At 53.5% G+C, this 19,503-nt stretch overlaps 1 protein-coding gene across 1 annotated transcript in view; it reads right to left on the reverse strand.

The window, feature by feature from the left end:
• Nucleotides 1-19,503, reverse strand: part of klhl29 (kelch like family member 29) — a 129,746-nt gene that overhangs the window by 22,837 nt on the left and 87,406 nt on the right. The window contains 6 exon segments of the mRNA XM_078093578.1: nt 7,197-7,217; nt 7,220-7,394; nt 15,114-15,260; nt 15,711-15,823; nt 17,360-17,547; nt 19,018-19,026. Of these exon segments, the coding sequence (XP_077949704.1) occupies nt 7,197-7,217; nt 7,220-7,394; nt 15,114-15,260; nt 15,711-15,823; nt 17,360-17,547; nt 19,018-19,026 (653 nt within the window).

Genomic DNA, 19,503 nt, shown 5'->3' on the forward strand with positions numbered 1-19,503 from the left:
CCTTCCAAGAGGTGAAACCGGCTCAAAAAAAGAGGAGACGAGCTCTGCCTCGGACACGTCGGCTTAGAGGCGACGCTCCTTTTATCAACGAAAGCTTCGGGGATGACGGTGCTCGGCGAGAACGTGCGCGACCTTCTGTACTCATCGCGGCCTGGTTTCGCCGCCTCGCCGCGCATCTGCGACGTGCGCAGCGACGGAAGACCGCAGATGTCCTTTGAAAAAGAAATGGAGAAAAGAGGCCCTCTGTTTGTGTGTCACACACACACACACACACACACACACACACACACACACACACACACACACACGTTAATTATATTGACTTTGCTCGCTAGTGTTTCTTGCCTGTGATTAGTTTGCTGCTTCTATTGTACGTGTTTGCTCTCCATTTCTCTTCATCACGCGTTTCAACTTCATTGGATATTAAAAGTTGGACCGTATTCCTGCGTCTTCACAGGATTAGATTTTCATCTCTTTCTCATCATTCTTCATCTGTTGTGCGGTTTCACATCGTCATCCCGCGCGCTCGTCGATCAGTGTTTGTAGTAACATCTGTATGGATCCAAGTTGTGCAGGGAAAATAAACTAAAACAGTTTCGCTTGCTGGTTTGTCGAATTTTCTTTCACTTTAGTCTGCAAACATGAGAAGAAGAACGAGACCAATTTCCTATGTTGTTTTTTTTGTTTGGGATAGAATTTCTTCCCCGTGAGCCCACGGCGCGTCCCATAAGTCCGGCTTAAGCCATCCAACGCTGCGGATTTGACCGGCGTGCGGGTCTCCGTGATCCCCCCCCCCCCCCCCCTCGCCGCAGCTTTCCGCTCGGCCGCACACGTCAGGGAGGCTACACATCTGTGGGCAGATGCTGCAGCGGAGCCCCGACATCCCCCCCCGAAGCCCCGAGCGCATTCACAGGCTAAAACAACCCCAACACCGGCCTGTCAGTACGCAACAAAACAGGGAGGGTCACGACACCGGATCGCATGGTGTGTGTGTGTGTGTGTGTGTGTGAGGCCTCACAGGGACGGCTGTCAGTCAGCCGGAGGATGGATGGGAGTTGGGCGGAGGGATAAAGGGATGGAAGGTGGAAGGATGGAGGCGAGCGGTTGGGGATGAAGGGATAACAGAGTCTTGACAGCCCTTGATTCCTTTTTGCTTCCTGTAGGAGTTGATACCCGTGGCAGTACGGGAGGAAAACGTCCGCTTCTCCCGATTCTCACTGACCCTTTGTTGTATTTCTGGTCTATTTTCTGCCTGTTTATATTCAGGAAAATCCAAACTTCTGAACAACACGCTGCGTAGAAGATCCATCGTACCAAATTCATAAATTGACGTACTTTTCACGTACATTGTTATTAGGAAAAATATTGACTGCTGCAGCTTAAAGAAAGGCTTAAAGATGCTGATGTTCTAACGTTCCATCAGAACGTCAGCATCCACATCGGCGAGACAGGAGGCAGCCGAGCAGAATGCATGCTGGGTAAACAAGGAGCACCGTGGTCGGCTCCCGGACGGGGCGCGGCATTACACCTCCCAGGAGGAGGAGGGTCGCGACTCATCGCAGGCAACAAGAAAAACTAAAACAAAACAGGCTCGTGTAAGCGTTGGATCTCAAATTGAATTTGATGCCCACCCGCAGAGACACACACACACACACACACCCTCCCCCGGCAGAACGTGAGTATCGTTTCCACCCAACTTGACGTCAACAAAATGAAACCTCTCTGTGGCATGAGCCCGCCGCCCATGTTTTACCTCATTCTCATGGACACACACACACACACACACACACACACACACACACACACACACACACACACACACACACACACACACACACACACACACACACACACACACACACACACACACACACACACAGAGAGAGAAGAAGAGAGGTTGATGGAAAGATGGAGACAGAAGGGAGCGATTCTGTCGCTTCCTCCCCCCCCCCCCCCCCCCCGCTGCCACTCCGGCTCTCATCTCACCTTGCTCTGTGCCCCCCGTGCTCTCGGCCCCCCCCGCTGTGACCCCCCGCTTTCACTATTCATCCTCCTTTTCTTTAGGCTGCGCTAAAAGCTGCCTCCCTCCCTCCATCCGTCTCTTTTAACCTAAGAGACGCTTACATCTGAGGGGGGGCCCAGGAGTCGTTGCTCTTATTCTCCCCCAAAATCCTCTCCATTTCATCTGCCCCCCCCCCCCCTCCTCCTGCACCTTCTACCTCTCAACCGGCTCCCCGGGAGCCGACTGCAGCAGCCGTGCTCGGCTCCAGCTAACGTCAGGGGGGCACAGCGGGGTGGCGCTGCGTCCACGCCCAAGCGCCTTGCTCAAAAGCCATGTGCAGGAACTGTCCTCCCAGCAGCGCGTCGTCTTTGCGGCTACATTCAAACGCAGGTATTTAAAGTCCCGCATGAAGGAGCTCGCCGTTTAGAAGATGAGGGTTTGAGCTCCGTCTGTCATTACTGTTCAGCTTCATTAGTTATCGTGGAAAGGAAACTTTTGCAGTGAGCCATTGAACGCATAAATGAATTTAAACAAACATCCGGGCTGAGCCGAGCGGGAGAGATGTGTGTTAATAAATCCGTCACATGAACAAACGTGCACGTGTGGATACGGTCGTGTGCTGGAAACTGGCGCAGACTTGTACTCGGGTGTCACAGCCGGTCTCTCGGGGCTCAGAGCCGTTCGTATCTGCTGGTCCATAAACACCACTTCTTCTTCATATCTGCCCCCCCCCTCCCTAATCCTAGGATTTCTCTCCCAGGGTGTTAATTGGCTATGGCGAGGATCCGGGCGCCAAAGGCTCCCAAATAACGCTTGGATGTTCGTTTCTGGACTCTGGTGTTGGCTGGAATACTTTGGCTTTTAATGGCGTCGAATGGAGATGTGAATCACACGTCCTCGCCTGAGATTCCCACCTCCCACAAATACGAGAGCGGCAGGTAGATTAGTGTTTTGTGCCGCTCGCAGGGTTGCGATTACATTACCTTTTTTTTTTTAAAGCACTGCGTCTCCCCAGAAACCGCGTCCCCAATGCACAGCTCACTGAACGGGGGTTTTCTTTACGGTGGAACTATTTTCAGGGTTTTATTCTGTGGAACTTCCAGAGTAACTGGGACACCGACACCGGAGAGATGCGTTTCTGTTGAATTTTTTAAATGTAATGCTTCAATGCTGTGAGCAGGAAATCTCCACCCCCCCCCCCCCCCCCCCCCTCTCCCGCGCGTTCTACCGGGCGGGCGACACAAAGCGAAACCAGAGACGGACCCGTCAAACCCAATCCGTCTGCACGGTAAGTAACAGCAGTTACGGGTTCTGCAGACTGCGGCCGAGGCGATCGCTCACATGTCAGCCCCCTCCTCCCTCCCTCCCTCCACCCTCCCTTTCTCCCCCGGCCTCGCCGCAGGATGACAGGAGTCCGCAGCCGAAAGGTCAAGTGGACGGAACCTTTATTTTGGCTGCGGACCCTGCGGACGTTCAAAGGTTATCACATCTGGATTTACTGCCTGCGTGTTGCATTTATGAGCAGAGATCTCGCCGATAAGCCGACGGAATATCAAAACCTCACACTCCAGTTCTCTCTCTCTTGCTCGCTCCGTTTCTTTCCGCTTGCCTCGAACATCGCAGGCTGCAGGAATCAGACGGGCGGAGCGTCGGCTGAAGGGCATTCTTCACGTGGAGCGATTAAGACGTCTCTGGCACATTCTCCCGCTTCCTGCTCCTCCAGGTTGAGAGGTGAACCCGAGTAATCTCACGCTGGATTGACTCTAAACGCCAAACCGGGCTGAATAATTACACAGAGCAGGACAATAATCAACACCGTCCTGACGGGAGGGGGGGGGGGGGGGGATGGCAACGGCCCCTGCAAACTACCGTCAGCTTCCCCGTTAGCAGCCAGAGAGAGATGAGAGATGATTATTCCATTGAAAGCAGCTACTAGGAAGCAGCTAGTTGAGGGGGAGGAGGCAGACTGCAGGAGGAAGACGTCCGATGAGGTTTGACGCTCTCCCTACAAGGTGTGAATCTCATCCTCCGTCCTTTGGGGGGGGGGCGGCTCTCCGAGGAGTCCGGCTGGCTGCCGGAGGTGTGAATGAGGAGATGGATGTCCCGCCCACGGGCTTCGTACGGCCCCCCCACACAACGGCCCCCATTTCGATTGTCTCCGAGAGCTGGAGGCGAGCGGGGCCGTTGTGTAATGACATCCAGCCGTTGGGCTGCAGGAATGTAACGGCCAACAACGTTTAATATCCACGCGTCCAACGCGGCCCGGGCTGCGAGGAAAGGAAGGTTCAAACCGAGTAATCTAGAGGAAGGAGCGCCGCCGGCGCCTCCTACACAGGCAGCGCGCGGTACCGGAGGGAGGTTCTGACAAACGCGCTGTCGGGAATCAGACTGCGTCACGCGAGTGAACTCCCGACTGTTTAATCTCTGCCGATCCCCCCCCCCGAAAGTCTAATGACGGCTAATCAGATGCACATCCACACTCTAATTAACCAATTAGCAGCTAACGGATGCAGGCGCGGGCGAAACGCCGCGGATTCCTCATGATTCACTCGGAGATTTCCCTTTCCCCAAAACTCTTTTTAATGAAGAGGATATTAAGAGAAGACGTCAGCCGCCCCCCCCCCAGAGTTAACAGCTGCAGCGGGGACAGGAGGTAAAGCAGGAATGACATCTTATAAAACAAGTACGTTGGTGCACTAAGTATGACAAAAGAAAAAGATACAGTGACGCCATCTGTTGCCACACAAGTTTACATATGAAGATCTCTGATCAGCATGGAACAAAATGGATGGGCAGAGCATCCACTCGATAAAACGCCGCAGAATGCAAACGAGAGCAAAGTGAGACGGAGGACCGTCTCCTCCTCGGCCAGCGAGGCGACGCAAAAATGAAGTTGCGATTCAAATGTCAAATGTTTTAATCTACTTGCAAAAATCGAGCACCGGCAGAAAGTAAAGAAACGAATTACAACAGAGCAACGCAGCGGGACTCCGAACAACAGCAAAAAACAAGACAATTGAACGCTGTGTGGAAACCATCTGGCTGCTTTTATCACACTGGAGGTTTTTCGAGCGTATAAGCTAATGGAGCGAGTACTCGTTAAGATGTCGGCCTTTTCTGTGGGATTTAAAGAAGTTGACGGGCTTCCATCTCACCAGCACGTCGCCGAGTGCGTCTTCATACACCATTAACGTTCATGAATAATGATGAAGTGGCTTAATATCAACATTTTGCCCGGTTTTTACCACCATAATATAAAATCAAGATTTCTACACAAACAGTGGATGCAATTAGCGGGGGGGGGGGGGGGGGGCTGCAGGTCCTCTCTGCCGCAGAACCCTTTACCTCCATCATCGGAGGGATGCTCACGGGAGTAAATACAATTTCAAGCATTAGAAAAAAATACAACTCAACTTACATCACCAGTAAAAGCGGCTGAATATGTGAGTCACTCAGGCATGAGTGCGCACACACACACACACACACATATTGCATGAAGGCAAACACGGGCCACTCTAACACACACACATATGCATGAGACTCACAAGTTCACAGATTGACTGTGCTCAGCAAGAAGTGCTTCACGGATGGCAGTTTTCCTTTTCTTTTTCCGCCTGACAGACTTATCAGCCGAGCTCAGGTGGCGCCCCATCTGCTCGCTCACATTTAAACTGCACACGCAGACACGCGTGCACGCACGCTCGCTCACTGCTTACACGGGTAGACGGCGTGCTCAAAAGAATAAACTCCATCAAATGTCTGCCCTTCCAATTTCATTTCTGATCCCCTCATAAGCTCCTCCCCCTCCGACCACATCCCCCACCCGCCCTCCGACGGCTCTCTTCTTTCGTGTCCTCTGCGCGCCAACGGCGACCTTTCAACTCTCCCGCCGCACTGTCCTGCGCCGGCGACGGTGCACCCTGCTGGGCGGAGCCCACCCTGTCCGATGCGGCAGATGGCCGTCACATGGATGCATGCGGAACGATCGGCACGCCGACACGCGCCCTGCAGGAGGGGATCAGACCGCGGACGTCTGTGCGCCACATCACCACAACTAACAGATCAGCTTCTGCGTGCAGGTCGGTCATCATGAGCAGCTTCAGAGGGCGCACCCCTATTCCTCACCCACCGGGCCAACGGGGCACAGAGCGCCACGGATGTATTCGTCCCGGCAGCATTTATGCATTTATATAATTCTGTTGTTACAGAGCCACGAGCTGCTGGGCATCAATATACACTTGCTGCTCGCATAATGGGGCTGTGTGAAGCGTAACATATGCACATAGCAAACACAGCAAAATGGTCCTCGACAGAAAAACGCTTCAAGAAACTGCTGAGAACAAGGAGCAAACCGCTGGATGGAGGGATGAGTAATGGGAGGTGCTGCGCGCATGTCACGCCGCAGTCTTCTCTTTCTTTAGGAATTCCCGTGCGACTGCATCACAGGTAATTACGTATGCAAAAAACATAACGTCCACTCGCCGTTCGTTTGCCGACGGATAAACCCGCCGGTTGGACAACGGCGTCGGCTCGTGAACCCGAGCTCTCAATAAAGTGCCATTTGTTAGGCAATTATCTTTATTCTACCGAGCAGAAAACAACTTGTGTGGAATGGTACGGCGTGCTGCTCATAACACCACGTAGACACCGTAATTAGGTAGCATTTACATGGGTGGGGGGTGGGGGGGGGGGCGCCTGGCCGACCTGAGGGAAAAATCTAACGGCCAAAAGCAATTTGCAGGCGCCTTCCAATTTCCATGAATGATTCTTTGAATTTAACGATGTAAACAAAAGGTGGGCTTCGGCTGGACGCCGGCGCTGGTCGGGCAGCGAGCAGTCGGCTGGTTGCTTTGAAACGGACGGCCGAAGGAAAAAGACGACGGCTTTGGGGATGTTCGTGTGCCCCGGCGGGCCGCTGCGGTTTCAACCTTTCAGACCTGGCTCAAGTAGCCATTTGCTTTTTTTGCTTTTTTTCTATCATGGAAAGAAAAATCTGTGCCGACATTCGGAAGTGTCCCCAACATGTAGTTGTAAGTATTTTAAATGACTTGTGTGGGAAAAACATTTCAGAGCTTTGCAGCCGCGCGCTGAAAATCAATACAAATGCAGCTGCTGTTCGGCCTCTCCTCGTGGGGTCATCGACCTCTGCATCACCCCTTCCAGTTAAGTGTGTGTGTGTGTGTGTGTCGCGTACCGGCGGAGAGGCGCGGCCGGTCCGCGGCGTCTGCATCTCTTGGCGCGCGTGCGGCAGCATGTGGTAGCGCTTGGCCTCGTTGACCAGGTCGCGGCAGGCCTCCGAGGACTTGATCAGCTCCTCGTTGTCCACCACGTTCAGCAGGTAGGACGGGTGGATGAAGGGGAGGCGCACCACCGCCAGCAGGTCGGACAGAGTCTGAGGAGACGGAGGAGGAGTGGATGGCTGAAGAAACCAAAAGCTTATATTACACACATTTATTTGCAGACATTTAGATGCATTACGAGGGAGTGAGACTGCCGGAGATGATCAAAGAGGTTCTGCATGAACAACATGAAACCTCATTAGAAACGTTTGTCTTAATAACATCGGAAAAGTGATGGCGTTGGAGAGAACGTGAGCCGCCGGAGTACGAAAAAGCTGGATTCGGATTCAGCGGGACCGTCACATCGGTTCCTGTCAGCGTCGGCTCGGCTCTCTATTTCTACACTCTCTGCAAACGGAACTTGAAACGGCTCCAGAGACTTCTAATTCAGTCATTAAAGCGCATTCAGCGTTAAATAAGAGGCCACAAATATATCGCTTTCGTAAAAGTTCTCAGTGAGATCCGCTCACCGACCCACTTTGGTCGCCGTGCGAGAACTGGAGCGAGGCGGCGGGGGGTCTCTCACCGCCTCCATCTTCAGCTTTTGATATTTCCGGGTCCAAATTAGACGTTACACGCGGCTAATGATCTTCTGTAGCTAAATTGAGACCTAGTTCCAGTTAATCACGGCTCATTCAGGCCGGGAGACGATTCCAAAGATGCTTCAGGTTTCAGGATCAAACCAATAAATGGAGAGCGGATTTTGACACAATCTGCGCTCATAATTGGCCCTTTTTCCCCTTTGAGGGTGAGATTTTGGCATCGCGATCGAGGCTTTTAAGAGATTTACATGTCGCGCAGTAAAACCAAAACGAGGAGAATCCTCAACTGTGGCACCGCCAATATTCCTCCCCGAGCTATGGAACCAACATGCGCGTGCATATAGGTGTTCAGCCACGGAGGCAGGGCAGCCTGTTGCCATGGCAACCTTTTCTATAGCTCTGGGCTGCTGATTTTATTTTTCTCTTCCTTTCAGGGTTTTGCGTGTGCAAGTGCTTCCCGTGGGAGTCTCATCCGCGGCGACGTAAAAGCTGTAAACACGGCCGGACGGAGCGCCGGACAGGTTGACCCCGTTGACCCCTTCGGTTCTCGGAGGCCGACAGAACGAGAGGAACGTCGTTCAGGGGAGAGCGAATAGTAAAGCCGACGCTCGGCCCGGGCCTCCCCCCACCTGAGGGGCGTTTTCACTCCCGAATCCACCGCCGTCTGACCCGGAAGGAGGAGGAGATGAGACAGGCGGAGACAGACGGAGAGCGCCGCGGGAAAGGACGGGGTGGGACGAGGGAGCAAGGAGACAAGCGAAAGGAGCCCGTCACGAGAAGACAAGATGAGGAAAGAAGGTGACACCAAAAGGGGGGGGCGGAGATTCGCTCCGGCAGCTGCCGAGCCAAACGGAGGCGACCTAAGCTTCCGGCTTACTGCTTTTCTACCAAAAGCCACTTTTCTCCCCCAGCAGCTCGCCCTGCTTTGGCCGTGGGACACTGTGCCGTTGGGCTCCGGCGATCGGATGCCGACACGTTTCAGAGACGCTTATTGGACAGTAAATCCTCCTCAGATAAATATCCTTTGAACTACTGCAATCCGGGGAGGGACGGGAGGGGACTTTGTTGTATTTGAACTCAGCTACGGCGGCTGCAGGTCAACGACTGACCGCTCTGACCCGGGTGGCTAAATTAAAGCTGTATATGGGGCAGTTCCAGCCAGGTGGGGCCCTCAGCGGCACTGCAGAAATAAACGTGCTAAAATGTCCCCGTCCTGCTCCTACTTGGAAGGGCAGGTGGACGCGGTCGGAATTTCATTTTTTCCCATTGCTCTCCGCTGCGGGTGAGATATCAACAACCTTGAGTAGGAGTTTGCAAATGTAGAAAATCGGTCGTACGGGAGATCGGAAGCTCACTGCGGAATTCTCCGAGCAGATGAGTTCGCGAGTGCAGAGTCATCGGGTCGAGAGTTCACGGACAGACTGGGCCGACGTTAAAGCTCACGTTGTGGAATCAATACTACACACACACACACACACACACACACGCACACAAATATGTCTGCAGGAAATGAAGTAACGAAGTGTGTCTCGCTGCAGCATCTCACAGCTGCTGCCGCCTCCCTTCGGGTGCCACGCATCTTTAAAACGGCCTCAAAGAGACGGCATCTGGTCTCTGCGAAACAGGTAAGGGCGGCGAGCGCGTGAACATCCAGCCCACGACCCGCCCACGCACGCAGGAGACAGAAGGATGGTCCCGTTTTATAATCATGTGCCGTTTGCGGTCATAGTTGTGCACTCCGGATATTGATTCGAGTGTAATCTCGTTTGAGATTAAAACAATGCAAAGTCGCTGTGATTAAACACGCAACCGTGGATGGAGTTGGACAAACGTCCCCCGAGCGTGTGGACGGGGTTACGCATGTCTAAGTCTTTAAAGTCTTCTATTTCTAATCAACCCCTCCATCCCTCCCGCTTCCTTTTTCGTCGACTCTCTCGCCGTCCTCCCTCTCGACTCCAACGCGCGCGCGCATGCGTCAACATGGAAATGAGCGAGAGCGGCACACTCGCTGCTAACGTTCAAACCCAAAGTGTCCGTGTGCGTCGTGACGGCCACGGGAAGAGTCACCGATCAGCCGTTTGCTCAACATTCTTGTTTAGCGTCGAATTAAAGGCTTTTTAGGGGGGAAAAAAAGCCGGCAGTTTGAGTTTAATCTGAATGTTTTTGGATGCTATAACCACTGTGACCACCGGTCTTACCTGGGCTACATTACCTTTATGCAAATATAAAAGGAGACGCAGTTCAGGCACCATTTGGGGGGAGAAGATTCTTTCTGTATTTGCGTCACACAGCTTTGAAAAGGCGACATGGCGCAGCACGCGCCTCTATGCTGCAGATCAGGTTTATGGATTTATGTGTCGACTCGTCCCCTCAAAGACCTTTTCTGGAGACTGCAAGTGACAACGCGGAGTGAGATGATGAGTAATTCATGATTTGGGGGGGTTGGGGCTTTTATCTCCAAAGGCATTCTGTTCTTGACAACACAGCAGCATCGTGATAATCATGTCCTCCCTTCTGTAGAGACGTTGTGGTTAAATTACAAGTAGCTCTTCTCTCCACCTGTCTGACCTTCGGCTTTTCTATCAAAACCAAAACTGAAAAAAAAAAAAAAAATCTCTAAACAGTCTTCATGTTTGTGGATGATAATTTCGAGGAAGATATAATCATGGGCGACCACGTCCGCCACCTTTCCTATTTGGGAAATTAAATTACCTTTGTTTAGTTTTGTGTACTTTGCAGCAGTCGCCATCTAAAATCACACAAGTCGCGATAATAACAGGCAAACAGACGACTTGACATTTCAACAGAGTGAAAACTTCCTTTGCTGAATTGTGGCAGATACACGCTCAGCTTTTAGCGCCTTTCCTGCAAACATGGTGAGCGAAGACTACGAGCTATGTGCTAAAAGGGGCTACATCTGACTTGTGCATGCGCGTGCGTGCTTGACGCAAACCAGGTAAATAAGCGGCCTCCCCGATCGATGAGTGTCGCGCCCGACATTCCTCCAACGAACCCTCGAGTAATCCCGCTCTCTGGTGCAGAGGCGAGCTCCGTGGCTGCAGACGAGCGGTGGAACCTGCAGACGGATGCAGGTCAGAACAGCTACGGTGCCCAACGAAAGACACGAGAACGTCCCAAGTGGAACATACGAGAGTAGAGACGCTACTCTTAGCATGTCCGCCCGCACGCACGCTCTTCACCCCTCCTCCGTCCGTCTCTAGGAGGAGTGCATCGGGTATTCTGATGTGCAACCCAGATAACACACCTTGTGACTCTGAGGTCTCTATCTCGCGGACTGCAGCCGCCTAGAAAAAGGAACAAAAACGCACACATAAAACACACACGCACACAGAGATGGTGGACAGAGGACGTGAATGGGTCGAGCCTGGTGGAAGACGGGGGATAATGTGTCTAACAGGGAGCGTCTCAGATCTGTCAAGAGGCGGCGGAGGAGCCGCCGGGAAGCCGCCATCCGCTAACGCAGATGACAAATGTCCGCTGAGCATTTCCCATTCCGCTGCTGTCAGCGAGGACTAACACCTCGTGTGTGTGTGTGTAAAATGACTCAAATAAATGACACATGAACGGCCGCATCTATTTGCCTTCCTCTAAACAGAGAGCGCCGCACGTCTGCTTTGTCGGGGGAAAAAAAATGGACAACCGGATGCTTTAAACGCAGCTCAGGTTTGAAGAATAATGAAGAGAAAGAAAAAAAAAAACACTGCCGGGCCTCACAGGTGTGTGTTGTGCGTGCCGGCAAACAATGACCACAGCCTCGGCGTCCGTTGCAGGCTTGTGCGTGGAGACGCAGGCTCGCCGTTTCCCTCTGACGCGTGATGGATGAGTAAATGATGTTCTCCCAAACGGCAACTAGTCTGGGTTCAAGAGACGCTTTGCTGGGCACGTTTGTGTGTTGTTTGCGACTATGTTGAGCTTTTGAGCCGGGAGGATGGATGACGAGGAGGGGGGGGGGGGGGGGGGGGGGGGGGGGGCGACAGACGCCGCCCGCTGCCCTGAGCAACTACTGACAGGTGCAATATGTGTTCTCCCCTGAGGGTTATTTTTTTTTTTTCTTCATTTCGGCATGACTTCATTTTCCAAAAAAAAAAAAAGAAAGAAAAGAAAGAAAAGCTTTCTTTCCTTTCATTAAATACAAAACGCATTCGTTTGAATGACTGCTCGCTGCATAATAACGCACAACTCTCTGGCTTGTTTCTCAATCCACTGAATTACCTTTGACATCGAGCGGTCGCTGCTTCTGTGCCCCCCCCCGGGCCCCCCTATGTGAAATACTGTTATTCATTATTTCTCTTGACATCTGAAACAGAAGATGTCTTCCTCTGCAGTGACGCCGTAACGTCGGCCTGTTCTACATGATTCACTCATGCGACGCCTTCGACCCCCACTCCCCGTACCCCCCCTTCCCTCTGTGGACGCGTTCAACTGGCTGCACCCATCAGGACCGAGCGCGCTCGGGGACGGCGAAGGGACGCAGATGAGCGCGGAGGTCGGGAGCCCGCCGGCTCACTGATCCCATCCTCAAGTGACCTCCAGTCTTGTGTGAACGTTTGAGCGGCGGAGCGGGATGTGATCAGTGACATGCTGTGAATCCCTGTGTGTGTCCGTGTGTGTGTGTGTGTGTGTGTGTGCGCACAGCAACGTGAGTTGGAGGCAGAATGAGAGACGGAGGGAAAAAGCTGCACACTGCATCCATCTCCATCCATCTCCATCCATCTCCATCGCCCGGCTGCGTCTCCTCTCAGTACGCCTCCGTCGAAGCGAGCATCGGGCCCGACTCGACACATCGAGGCACAAACGTCCCCGTCGTCAAAAAAAAAGAAAAAAAAAAAAAGACAATTAACCTTCCCTTAACGGGTGCAAGGTGATGGAAAAGTTTCCTTTTTGAAGGTGACGCTCAGAAAGAGAAGCACTGAATTAAAAGGCGGCGCCGGTGCTGAAAGGGTCACGTGCAGCGCGGAATGTGAACCAATGGTAAAATCGGGAAGTAACCGTTTATATCCCTGCACAGCCTCAAAGCGGCCTTTTATCCTTTGATAATTTCACACTGCGACTACATAACGATAGCATCATTTGTTCGGGGAAATTCTTAATGAGCGCTGAAGGCAGAAAAAAAAAAAAAAGGAATTACCAAAAACATTACCGGGGGTCGAAAGCATTAAGAATCCCCACGAATATTAACCAGTAACCGACAGCATCCGGATATGAGGTAATAACTGTACTCATTTGGCGAGGTGACTACAAACGCCATTGTTATTTCTGATGAGCGGACAGCTCAGTCTCGGCTAATGGCAACGCTGTCCCCCTTTCCCTTCATCGCGAGCCCACGCCATTAACCGTCCTTTTCAGCCTCTGCGTTTCCCCGGCCCGCTTTAATTAATCAGCGGCTCTTGTCAGGCTGAGTCACCTGGCGAGATAGGGCCCTTTATGAAATATGTCGGCGCGAGGCGTAATGGGGGACCTATTCAGGGGATATGCGGTCCAGAGACCGGGGGCCCTGTTGCGTCTCGTCCTCCCTTTGAAGGCGGCTCCTCCGGGCTAATGGGTCCGACTTCTCAGAGGGAAGCGGTTACGATCATCATCGGACACGTCTCCGTGTTTGGAGGCGCGTTAAGGTTCGCATGAGTTGCTCAAAACCTGCTATTTAACGGCTACCGGTGCTAAATGAGACCTTCAGCATCCACCGCGCGCCCTTCTTTGGCACCCTGACCAAAATGTTCATATCAATACCACAAATATAAAGCTACAAATCTGCTCCTCGAAAGATGAATTAATTATTCAATTAATTAATTGGCAGCGAGCGTGTCGGTGTCTCCTTTCCTTTCAAAGTCTCGTCCGTGACGCGGAAGCTCGGCACGGCGGCGAACCGGCAGCGATCCAAGGCAGCCGACACGGCTCCCCTCTTGCGTCCGGGGGGGGGGGCTTTCTGTGTCTCGTGGCGAAAACCATTATGAACGCTCAGATGCTCTCAACGTCTGCGAGCGATGTCCGGGGCCGCGCTCGGATGTTTGTGACAGCGCGGCCGAGAGAGAAAATTGCATATTATTTACTCACCGCCTTCAATATGCCACTTTTCCACTCTATAGCCCGCAGCTTAAAACCCACACGCACACGTATGCAGATGCACACAAACTTAGCTCAAGGCCCAAAGCTCAACCCCCCCCCCCCCCTCTCCTCCCTCGCCACCCGCCTCCGCAGAGTTTTTCAGCAGCGCTGTGACATTCCGCCCTGACACGCCATTAAAAAGTGTCACTGTTTTTGCCGGTCAGACGCGGGCGAGCGACTCGAGGCCGACCGACGGCTCAATCACGCCCTGCCTGGACGCCACGACGCGGCACCGGGGGGGGGGGGCTCTCTCTCCACCGTCTCCTTCTCTTTTCTTCGTCTTTCTGTCTCCCCCCCTGTTCAGACGACCGGGAAAATGTCCCATTTCTTTTCTTCTCCCCCCCCCCACCCCCCCCCCCCCCCCCCTCTCCTACTTCATGTGCGTAAGTCACCTCTCCATTAGAGTGTGAGATTGCCGGAGTGTGCCGGGGCCCGAGCCGGCTGGAGGTCTGCGATGCAGATGACAGAGGTCGCGTGTTCTCCTAAAAAAAGCCGCCGTCCGCCTTGTTGTTGTGGCTCCTTGTGAATTCGCACTGCCGCTGAGTCAAATCCCCCCCCCCCCCTTCCCCCCATCAGTCACCCCCCCACAAATTCCAATTTCGGTGCATTTTCACTCCGCGTCGTGGAAACTCGTTCCGCGCCCGGTGTCTTTTTTTATTTCGATCTCGGCGCCCGCGAACCACCAACCATCCGCCCTCCACGGCTCGTGCATCAGCTGCCAACCCCCCCCCCCCCCCCCCCCGGATGGACGCGACGGATTTCACCATCGAGCGAGACTGCGACACATCACGAGATAAACGCTGAACTGGTGCGTCATAATAAAGTAACGTTGATTGGAGAGGTGTTCAGCGAGCGATCCGGCAGTTCCCCCACGTGCCGGTGGATGAGAAGACATTAGTCCAAATGAATGACTCCTCCAGTGATTTATCTGCCAATAACCTCAAGTCAATTTTTAAACTGCTATAAAATACGGAAAAATCAGCTTAAGATTGACGGTCTTGTGACTGAATCCATAAAACCTCCATGCCGGGGTTCGTCCCGACGCGGCGGACCGTCCCCGGGCCTTTTATCCAAAACAGTGGTCCGCTCTTGGTTTTCCTTACTCACCTGCACTCTGGACTCGGGGTCCTGTTTGATCCACTTGATGACCGTCTCGTAGACCAGCTCCTCCGCCTTGGTGTTGAGGCTGTCGTTGGACAGGTAGGCCACCAGGTCCACCTTGGACACGCTCAGGATCTCTTCCTGTCCCGCCACCTGGGGAGTCGTGACACACGCTTTTCAAAACGAGCGCAAACATTCGCGCAGCCTTCGGCGCCTGAGAAACGGTTCTCGGCCGATCGCCGCAGCCCGAGGTTAAACCACAGGGGACGTTTGTGTCCTTGCTCGCTGGACGGCGAACTAAAGGACCCCGCCCCCGCCTCAGAGATGGAGATCTGCGCAGCAACAGATTTTCAATCCCTCAAGTGCTGCAAAGACATTTCTTTCTTTCTTCTTAAGCTCTTTGTATGTTATTGAAACGCTCCGGCAGTATAATTATCCAATATCCTCTGTGGTTAAAGTCTAAGAAGGTTGGAACTGCCGGTTAGTCATTTATTGATATCGCCATGATTTCGATTGGATTTCCCTTTGCTGGAAGCTTCATTTGCCCTTAACCCACCCGATCTGCCGTGTAACTCCTACAGGGATCGATGAGTTGGATCTCACCTCGGGGAAGTTCTGCAGTGCGAAGGCTTTGGCCATGTTGTGGAGCTCGGTGCACGCCATGGCTTCGGCCATGGCCAGGACTCCCAGACAGTTCGCCGCAGTCAACTGCTTCTCTGGAGGGGACGAAGGAGGTCGGAGACGGGGACAACGGGGAGGCTTGAGTGGACGCGGGAACTCAATTCAGACGTTCAGAAAAAAAGATCACGGACGTAGCAAGCGGAGACAGAGAGACAAGAGCCGCTGGCAAAGACCCCCGTCGGAGCGCACGTCTGCCGGAGACCAAAGGAGGAACAAGTGCGATGACTCAAAACAGCCCGCGGGGACAAACAGCGAGGGAAATCGATGGGGGCGGGTGTCAGGGAGCGCCGCTCGGGGGATTAGCCGGACCGCTCTAAAGAAGTCCTGTCAGATCTCGGGAGTCGGCTGCACGCAGCGCCCTGGTGGCCGGGCCAGCGGGGAGGACGGACTTACGCCACCGCCTGTGATGTGAGGGTGCGGCTGGGATTTGTAACACACACACAGACCCACACAGACCCAGACCCACACACAGTGCCATTTATCACAGGAGAGGGAAGCGCGTTGGCAGCGGAGCCCGTGGATGAACCGGGTCAGTGGGCACCGCGAGAGGCCCGATTAAACAACGGCCGTCAGAGGGACGCGGGGGGCCGGCCTTATCGCTGAGGACAGAGACTCTCTAACAGAAACAACCAGGGGCCAACAAAGGTCGCCTAACATCTGCTAGAATCGGATTTAAACAAAGGCTGAGTAAACGCCAGCGTCACGCTGCATCAAACACTCAACATTAAGTAAAGCGGAAACAATGTGTCACAAAAAGGCCCTGAGCCCATTTGAAATCCAGGAGCAGGTCGCGGGTTCACTGTAAAACGGGGTTGAAGAACCGTGTGGATTTCTCGCAGAGCGACTGCGTTTTTTTTTTTTTTTCTTCTTTGATTTGGACGTGGAGTCGTGTGAATAACGGCGTGGTGAGCAGGTCGCGGCCGCTCGGTTTCTGCTCAGCGTATATTTGTTACAAACCTCAATAACATCCGACACCGTATCAATTCCTCCTCGCCCGAGGACACGCGCCCGTATTTTCTCCCCTTCCACTGCGCTGAAACGCCATGAATCTTGTCGGGGAAGAATGGATTGACGTCCCGCAGGAAATGAAGTTTACAAATGGCTTCCTTGCCCCCCCCCTCTTTTTTTTTTACCCAACTGGAGAAAAACAAATCAATAACGTGGTTCTGCTTTACCTTTCCTTTCCCTCCTCTGACCTTTGTTACCGATACTCGGGACAATTTATAAGAACGGGATGCAAAGCCTGACATTTGCAGCTTTCTGGTTGGTTACTCGCTAAAATCTCAAACACGCCGTTTGCGTTGCGCGTGACCCCCCCGGCGGGCCCCCAGCGGCACCACTTCCCAAGTATCAATACGTCTTGCTATATGTTCCCCAGATGTCCTCTCATTGTCCAGGCCACAGGATTTGACATTTTACAGTAAGTGACAATTGTTCCCTGACCTTTTTGTGAATCTGCCCCCCCCCTCCCCTCCCCTCCCCTCCCCGCCGGGAGAAGATCCGAGGCCAGCGGAGAGCGTGAGCGGGCAGACTTGCACACAGACGTTCACATCAACACCCCCCCCCCCTACCTAGGAAGGACACGCAGACTTTGCAGAAGGTGTTGAACTGGAACTTGTTGGCGGCCTCCAGCAGCGTCTTGGCGTTGGCGGAGTCGATGACCAGCGACCCCGTGTAGACGAACTCCAGCAGCTGCTCCAGCACGTCGGCGCCGATGTTGCCCATCGTCAACTCCAGCGTCTCCCCGCTCCTCGTCTCCCTGACAACCTGATCGACCAATCACGGCAGAGAAGGGGGGGGGGGGGGGGGGGGTTAGAGGGTTGAATGAGCATGAAAATAAAGAGTTAAAAAAGAGGAATAGGGACACGGATACGCAAATGCTACAGACGGAAACCCCCCCAAAAAACACACCCGGGCCGGTACGAGAGTGGGGGGGGAGAAAATACGAGAAATCATTACACAACAAGACAACTTAAGGTGGAAAAGGGACAGGAAGAGAAGTTCGGATGCGCTTTACTTTTCTATGGGACGAGCAGAGATCTAAAGCTATTTTGCTGCATCTGAAACAAAATGTTCCTCTCTGAAACAACAAAAGTCATCGCTCGGCATGCTCGCCCCCGGCTGGGGGTTTTGGTGTTCGGAGAGTGGACATGCGTGCGTGGCGGGGCACGTGTGAACCGACCCGACGTGAGACGGAGAGAAAGGAAGCGACAGCGGCGCAAAGTGACGCTGCAGCGCCCGCCGGGGGGGGGGAAGTGCGCGGAATGAGTGAATCAAATGGAATATGATGCCCCCCTCTTTGGTGAAGTGGCGAGCCGGGCCGCGTTGAGGCCTCGCCGGGGTCAGATGGCAGAGAGTAGCTCACGTGCATGGGGATGCCCTGCCCCCCCCGCCCCCGGAGAGGTAAGCAACACCTCGCCTCCCATGTTTAATGTCCCGCGGGGAAACGATAATCCACTCAAGGGCAAAATAAATGGAAATTAAAGCCCTGCAGAGCGGATGCCCCCCCCCCTCCCCACTGCGCTGCCTCCTCCTTCTGCGGCTACGGGCATCAACAATGTGAAAAGTCGCCCGCATGAAGACGGATGGAGGCTCTCTGCCGCCGTCACTCGCGGCGATGGCGCTCTGTCTGTTCCTTTCTCTGCGTGCGCCGCCGTTCTCATCCCCCTTATCTGTCGGGCCGGCGGTTCGGTTGGACCGAAAGTCACGACGAAACACTCGGCGCTTGGCGAGACGCGGCCGGCAAAAACAAACAAGCTGAGACAGGTAGATGAAATGGTTAGAGTGATGAAGATGAAGGGGGGGAGATGAGGAGGAAGCAAAAGGAGGAGGGAGGCAGGGCGTGACGGTCCTTCCACAGGGAGCCAGCAGCCATCCTTCTGAGGGAGGGGGGGGGTCGGGTTGTTCCATGACTGTGCCTTGGGTCTTTTAAATAAGAAACGTCCCCGCCCACCCCCCCGAGAAAACACGTCCACCATCACACCCAAACAGAGCCTTTGTCCCCGCTGCAATAAGCCTCAGTAGCCTGTAGTGTATGAACTGAGACATTAGTCGTCATTTAAAGCGCACTCAGGGGGGGGGGGGGGGGAGGGGGAGGGGGAGAAGGACATCCAAAAATAAAATTAAAAAAAGACAAATGGCGTTTGTTTCTGGATGGACATTGGCTGGAAGAACCGAGGGTGTTACTCTTTTTCCTCCTGCAAAGCAAAAAGCCACACAGTGTTATTGCCCCTTTATCCTGCAGGGGCAGGTGGTGAGACAGAGAGAAGGGGAGTGCCGTGCCGTTCGGGGGGGGGGGAGGTTAAAGTGATGGAGGGAGGAAAAGAGGGGGGGGGGGGGAGCTAAAAATAAAAAGAGGAGCATGCTCATCAACCTGCTCGATTAGTGCGTCGGGAAGCAGCTCGAGTGGCGGTTTGTTTTCGTCTGAGCACTTCTGTTATGGAAATGACTTTTCTGGAGCTTCTAAGAAGAGGGGGGGGTATTTATGCCGCGTCTGATTGCAGACTTGAATTTAAATAGTGGAAGCGGGAGGCGGGGAGGGCAGGAGAGCCAGAGGAGGAGAGATAAGGGGGGAGGGAGGGGGGTAAGATGGGCACACTCAGGCAGAGAAATTTGTTTATGAAAAACGCACCACTTATTCAGGACAAAGTCTCAAAATCAGCAGAGACTTTCAAAACGGAGGTGAGGTGAGACGGAGGGGAGAGAGGGGCGCTGC

The sequence above is a fragment of the Gasterosteus aculeatus genome, chromosome 18 (genome assembly GCF_964276395.1).
Source record: "Gasterosteus aculeatus chromosome 18, fGasAcu3.hap1.1, whole genome shotgun sequence".
NCBI lineage: Eukaryota > Metazoa > Chordata > Actinopteri > Perciformes > Gasterosteidae > Gasterosteus > Gasterosteus aculeatus.